At 44.2% G+C, this 6,388-nt stretch overlaps 1 protein-coding gene across 1 annotated transcript; it reads left to right on the forward strand.

Annotated features, from left to right (window-relative positions):
• The first annotated feature begins 702 nt into the window (after positions 1–702).
• LOC136532601 (2,3-bisphosphoglycerate-independent phosphoglycerate mutase-like) lies at positions 703–6,083 on the forward strand. The gene is made up of 10 exons (XM_066525189.1): positions 703–840; positions 1,179–1,352; positions 2,189–2,316; positions 2,773–2,923; positions 3,008–3,211; positions 3,297–3,725; positions 4,841–5,089; positions 5,161–5,256; positions 5,405–5,560; positions 5,662–6,083. Exons 2-10 carry the CDS (start codon positions 1,191–1,193, stop codon positions 5,824–5,826), a joined length of 1,740 nt encoding a protein of 579 aa, XP_066381286.1. The 5' UTR covers positions 703–840; positions 1,179–1,190; the 3' UTR covers positions 5,827–6,083.
• The last annotated feature ends 305 nt before the right edge of the window (positions 6,084–6,388 follow it).

Raw genomic sequence — 6,388 nt, forward strand, 5'->3', positions numbered from 1 at the left:
AAGTTGGGCTGAACAATTTTTAAAGTTGTCTAAAATTAGAAAATGACACAATAGCGTAAACACTCGTTTTATAGAGGTATTTCGACGAACCCTACTAAATGCATTAGAGCGAAACCCACTTGCGGCAAAATTCCAAGTTTCTCGTGGCTGGGTCTGACGCTTTCACGCACGGCCCCTTCCAAAAGTCCAAATTTCTCTCGGCTGGGTCTGACGCTTTCACGCACGGCCCCTTCGAAAAGTCCAATTTTCTCGTGGCTGGTCGTGACGCTTTCACGCACGCGCCCCGTCGAAAAGTCCAAAGCTCACGTTAAAGTCTAAAATCCGTGGTGGCCTGGTGGGCCGCCGTGAGGGGGACTATGCTTGTTCCGTTGCACAGCGCTGATCACCAATAGGCCCCACATAGGCCCGGGCAATAGCCGCCCACCATCGCTACCGTCCAATACCAGGGGCAGAATAAACTGGCGGATCTCCGCCGTCTGGATCCACAAACCCGGCGGAGCCATTCCTCATTCGAACCAAAGCCCGTCTTTTCCTTCCAATATATAAAATAATATTATAAAATAAAATAAAATATCTCACCTTTTCTACGCACCTCGGCCGTCCGATGACTCCATTTGTTCCCGCGGAGCAGCTATCCTGCCGTCCACTTGTTAAATCGCCTGAGTTTAAGTCGAAACACCATCCTTAAATATAGCAATTATATTTTTTTATTCGCACCCCACGTCGCCGTCGCCTGTCCTTATTAATACCGCCGCGGCGTCGCACCTCCCTTTGTTCCATCGCCCCATTGCTCGCCAAGAGTTCTTCTTGTTAAGGCAAGGCAAAAGCAGAAGCAAAAAGGTAAGAACAGTCGCAGATTCCTCCCTCATTCGCATGTCTTTCGATTTCTGGATGCGGCAGATCGACTGCCATCATCCTTCGCGTCTGATTTGCTTCTCTTCTCGTATTTGTAACAAGAGATCTGATCTAAACCTGATTTTAAACGACTGTGCTGGTCGTCCAGTCTCAATCCGCCATGCGAATTAACTGGATAGGGTATTTTTCATTACGTGTTCAGATCTAATTGATTATAGCGAAGCCGTGTGGCGGATTCTGAAGCCAGGCGCAGATCTGTATGGTTCTGTTGCGGATTTGCTGCTCGTCTAACATGTTGCTGACTGCTGTGTGTTATTTGGTAGGTCTCGTTGGCTATGGCGAGCTCTGGGTTCTCGTGGACGCTTCCGGACCACCCGAAGCTCCCCAAGGGGAAGCCGGTGGCTGTCGTCGTGCTGGACGGATGGGGCGAGGCCACCCCCGACCAGTACAACTGCATCCATGTCGCTCAGACTCCTGTCATGGACTCGCTAAAGAATGTGCGTATGCTTTCCTTGACACCTGCCCTTCTGTTTTACCCTGTATCGCAAAGTCATTGTGGGATTGCGTAGATACTCTTTTTTTTTGTGTGTGTATTAGATACCTTGGTTCTGATTGTTGCTAAGTATGCACTGGTCACATTCTTATCGGGAGCCTAATTCTTAGCTCCAGTTCACTGATGACGGATCTGATTTGAATTAATACCGGTAGGTAGTGGCTTTTAGATTTTTTATTTATGTAATCTTGATTAAGGTTAGTAACGTGAAGAGAGGCAGAGGAAGACCGAAGTTGACTTGGGGAGAGGCAATAAAAGGAGACTTGAAAGGATGGAATATACCCAAAGACTTAGCCTTAGATAGGAGTGCTTGGAAGACAGCTATTCACATGCCTGAACCTTGATTGCTTCTGATGGGTTTCAACTCTAGCCTACCCCAACTTGTTTGGGACTTAAAGGCTTTGTTGTTGTTGTTGTTGTTGTAATCTTGATTAAGGTTAAGTTCTACAGATTAAGGTTAAATGCTTTTTCCAGTACTCACTGTTAATCTGTTATGCATACGGGGCTCTGGGTGAAGCAGTGAATGCTGAGTTTTTCTCTTTCATGTAGGACTGTCTGAAAATGGTTATGCCCAGAGGTTTCTAATGCTTTGAAAGTGTATCCATTCAATTGCTTGTTTGACCATTGTCTCATACTTGGTGTTAATGAAAAATAACATGGTGTTGCACGTAACCTCTGCTTCTTTCTCTTGGATGAAAGATTGTTCTGTCAGCATAATTTGATTTGCAGGTATACTGTCTTCATGCTTTTACTCACCCTTTTGTGAAATATGTATATTAGGGTGCTCCTGAGAAATGGACACTAGTGAAGGCTCATGGAACAGCTGTGGGTCTCCCATCTGATGATGACATGGGCAACAGTGAAGTTGGTCACAATGCACTTGGTGCTGGTCGGATTTTTGCCCAAGGGTATGTTAGATATTTATTTATTTTTGGAAATGTTTATTTTGTTGTAACTAATGCGCTGTGGCTTCAATATTGCACTTGAACATGATGCCCACAACTATGTTTTTTCTATACATGCCAAACCTCCACGTGAGATAGGCATTTAGTCGCCAACAAATAATTTTGTCCATATAAGATTCAAAATCTTTGAAGCTTGGGACAGTACTAAAGTATTTGCTTCATGACGAGAATAGAGCCTGTAACTCTGTATTCTTGTTGTCATCAGTTACTAGTTTCATTGATTTGTTTCTCACTACTGCAGTGTACTTTTTGGCTCAACATTTGAATTCATATGCAATCAAGAACTTGATCTTAGTGTGCTATTTTGTCTGTCATGTTAGTCTTAAATAGAACATTTAGTCCTTAATAGTTCATACTAGATGTTCTCTGATCTGAGTGCTGCATTCTTTCTGCCTATAGTGCTAAGCTTGTTGATAGTGCTCTTGCCTCCGGAAAGATTTATAATGGAGATGGATTCAACTACATCAAAGAATCTTTTGAAAGTGGTACTCTTCACCTTATTGGGTTGTTGAGTGATGGTGGTGTCCACTCTCGTCTTGACCAACTGCAGGTTTGCTAATATTCTTTCTTCAATTTATCTTAAGTTACAAGTTTACCACAAGATTTCCTTTTTTTTTTTTTTTGCTATATCCAGTTACTTCTGAAAGGTGCTAGTGAGAGGGGAGCAAAAAAAATCCGTGTGCACATCCTTACCGATGGGCGTGATGTTTTGGATGGCAGCAGTGTTGGTTTCGTGGAGACCCTAGAGAATGATCTTTCGGAGCTTCGAGGGAAGGGTATTGATGCACAAATTGCATCTGGTGGTGGAAGGATGTATGTTACCATGGACCGTTATGAGGTGAATGTTTTTTGTCGTATTCAAGCATCAGTGTTCATTGTCTAACACCTTGGCTTACAGTTTTGTTTTGTTTAATACCTTCCAGAATGACTGGGATGTGGTTAAACGTGGCTGGGATGCCCAGGTGCTTGGAGAAGCACCCTACAAATTCAAAAGTGCACTTGAGGCTGTGAAAACACTGAGAGCACAGCCCAAGGCTAATGATCAGTACTTGCCCCCATTTGTGATTGTTGATGACAGTGGCAATGCTGTTGGGCCTGTATTAGATGGTGATGCAGTTGTCACTCTCAACTTCCGGGCCGATCGCATGGTTATGCTTGCGAAAGCACTAGAGTATGCAGATTTTGACAAATTTGACCGTGTTCGTGTCCCCAAAATTCGATATGCTGGGATGCTTCAGTATGATGGTGAGTTGAAGCTTCCAAGCCGTTACCTTGTTTCCCCACCAGAGATAGATAGAACATCTGGGGAGTACTTGGTGAAGAATGGCATCCACACTTTTGCTTGCAGGCAAGTACTATACTATCTAATGTTTCAGCCTCTCTTGATACTTCTTTTGTTTACTTCAATATCATAAACCACTTAGTTTTTTCTGAGTCATCTAAACATTATCAAGTGTACTTTGTACAATCTTGTACATACCTGTAAGGGGCACTTGCCTTCTGGAAAGATGTTGCTGTGAGTTATCTCCATTACCTTATGCTGCAGTTGTACTAGTAATTTGACATGTGTAGAAACGAGTTTTTTTTCTAGGGTAATCTTCTAGCTGCCGAGGAGGCTCAATATGCTGACATTGTGCTAACTTCGGCTGATATTTGGTTGCATTGTTCTATGCATGATTTGTGTGCTAATACTGTAGGCAGCGTATGCTATGGAAACCAAGGAGCTGTGCAAACTATGCAAACTCTAATCTAGACCACTGGACTCTAATCCGATGGTAGAGGTAAAGGTGGGTTATTTTAGCACTTAAACCCCCCCACTCATCCCATCTAATCCAAGATCCGCGCTGTATACTAACGTGAGGGACGGCGGCGCCGTAAACAATCGCCGTAAACGAAACGGTGCGGCCAGGCCTCGTCGCGGGCGTCGTCGCGGCGCTGTATCGCGCCGTACGGGGATCGCGAGGAGACGGAAGGGAACCGTACAGGCGCTGGGGCTGAGGCTGGGGTGATTTGCAAAATCTTGGATTAGATGGGATGAGTGGGGGGGTTTAAGTGCTAGAATAACCCACCTTTACCTCTACCATCGGATTAGAGTCTAGTGGTCTAGATTAGAGTTTGCATAGTTTGCACAGCTCCTTGGTTTCCATAGCATACGCTGCCAATACTGTATGGCCTGTATAATGTTATTTTTGGATTGACTCATTGTTGTATCATCTTTGTCCTTGCAATGGCATGTTCTACATTTTGCCTCTTCTTAGAAGAGGCAAAATGTAGAACATGCTGTATCATCTTTTTTTTTTCTTTTTATTTATGCGGCAACATTGAAGGGCGGGCCTGGTGCAAGCGGTTGAGTCTTACCGCCTATAACCGGAAGGTCCCGCATTCGAGTCGCGGTCTCCTCGCATTGCACAGGCGAGGGTAAGGCTTGCCACTGACACCCTTCCCTAGACCTCGGACAGAGCGGAAGCTCTCTGCACTGGGTACGCCCTTATTTATGTGGCAACATTGGTTTGTGTGTGACAGTGAGACGGTGAAATTCGGCCATGTCACATTTTTCTGGAACGGGAACCGTTCAGGATACTTTGATGAAACTAAGGAAGAGTATGTAGAAGTTCCTAGTGACAGTGGTATTACATTCAATGTTGCACCCAAGATGAAGGCGCTTGAAATTGCCGAGAAAGCCAGGGACGCTCTCCTAAGTGGAAAGTTTGACCAGGTAAATAGTTCTGAAATTTCTATTAGATGAGTCTTTCGGTTTCTCTGTTGCTTAGCATATTGTTGTTACAGGTACGTGTCAACCTGCCAAATGGTGACATGGTTGGTCACACTGGTGATATTGAGGCCACCGTTGTTGCTTGCAAGGCAGCTGATGAAGCTGTTAAGGTGAGAGAATCAATAAAAGTTCGCTTACATGTTTTGTGTTGTCTTCATAATCTGCATTGAAAGTTCGCTTATACATCAACAAAAGTTCGCTTACAGTAGCAGATATTATAGGCCTTTGCCTATTTTAACCAAATGCTCTTCTGAACAGATTATTTTGGATGCTGTTGAGCAAGTTGGTGGTATTTACCTTGTGACTGCCGATCATGGCAATGCAGAGGATATGGTGAAAAGAAACAAAGCTGGCAAGCCGTTGCTCGACAAGAATGGCGGTATCCAGATTCTAACCTCGCATACCCTTCAGCCGGTGAGTGCAATGCCTTTTGACCCCATGTCTTTGGTTGTCTCCCAGTAAAAGCATACCCATGTTGATTGCTTTGGATGTTAATACCTCTGTAAAACTTGCAGGTCCCGGTTGCCATTGGAGGCCCTGGTCTTCACCCCGGAGTGAAATTCCGGAACGACATTGAAACCCCTGGGCTGGCCAACGTAGCCGCAACTGTGATGAACCTGCATGGATTTCAGGCCCCTGCTGACTACGAGCAAACCCTGATTGAAGTGGCTGACAACTAAATACTGGCCATCTATGTCCAATTTTGGTTCTATAGTTGAGAATGGATGGCCATGTCATTCAATAATTTCTGTTTGCAAGCACGTTGCTCAAACTCACCAAAACATTGAGACGCCTTTTGACTTGCATTAAGATGCTCTATACCGTTGACAATTGTATCCTGTGCTGGCTTTTTGGCAGTTTGGTAGCTATCTTTACTTAGCTATATACTGTATCTGAGGCCGCAAACTTTGTGTCAGTCTAAAATTGCTCGTGGTTATATGCTGTTTGTGTGTCATCACTAGTGATTACCTTTTGGCCTCACGCATTGACGCATCAGTTGTGTTCACCTGCTGAGAATGGACTCGTGGTACTACGATGATAGCTTTTGTGGGAAGATGGTACAGTAATAATGAGATGGCAAGTCAGCTTCAGATAACAACTCGCTATCGAGCGAGCTACATAATAATTAAGAAATAATAAATAATAGTTCGAGCTACATAATAATTAAGAAATAAATATAGTGCGAGTAAGGCATTTCGATCGAGCGAGCAGACTAGGGCATTTTGATGAAATCCATGGTTC

Source organism: Miscanthus floridulus, unplaced genomic scaffold, assembly GCF_019320115.1.
Source record: "Miscanthus floridulus cultivar M001 unplaced genomic scaffold, ASM1932011v1 fs_666_1_2, whole genome shotgun sequence".
Classification (NCBI taxonomy): domain Eukaryota; kingdom Viridiplantae; phylum Streptophyta; class Magnoliopsida; order Poales; family Poaceae; genus Miscanthus; species Miscanthus floridulus.

Coding starts and splice junctions, on each gene's coding strand:
- LOC136532601 (XM_066525189.1), top strand. CDS start 1,191: ATGGCGAGCTCTGGGTTCTCGTGGACGCTTCCGGACCACCCGAAGCTC. Junction 1,353..2,188: donor TCATGGACTCGCTAAAGAAT/GTGCGTATGCTT, acceptor TATGTATATTAG/GGTGCTCCTGAGAAATGGAC. Junction 2,317..2,772: donor GGTCGGATTTTTGCCCAAGG/GTATGTTAGATA, acceptor TTCTGCCTATAG/TGCTAAGCTTGTTGATAGTG.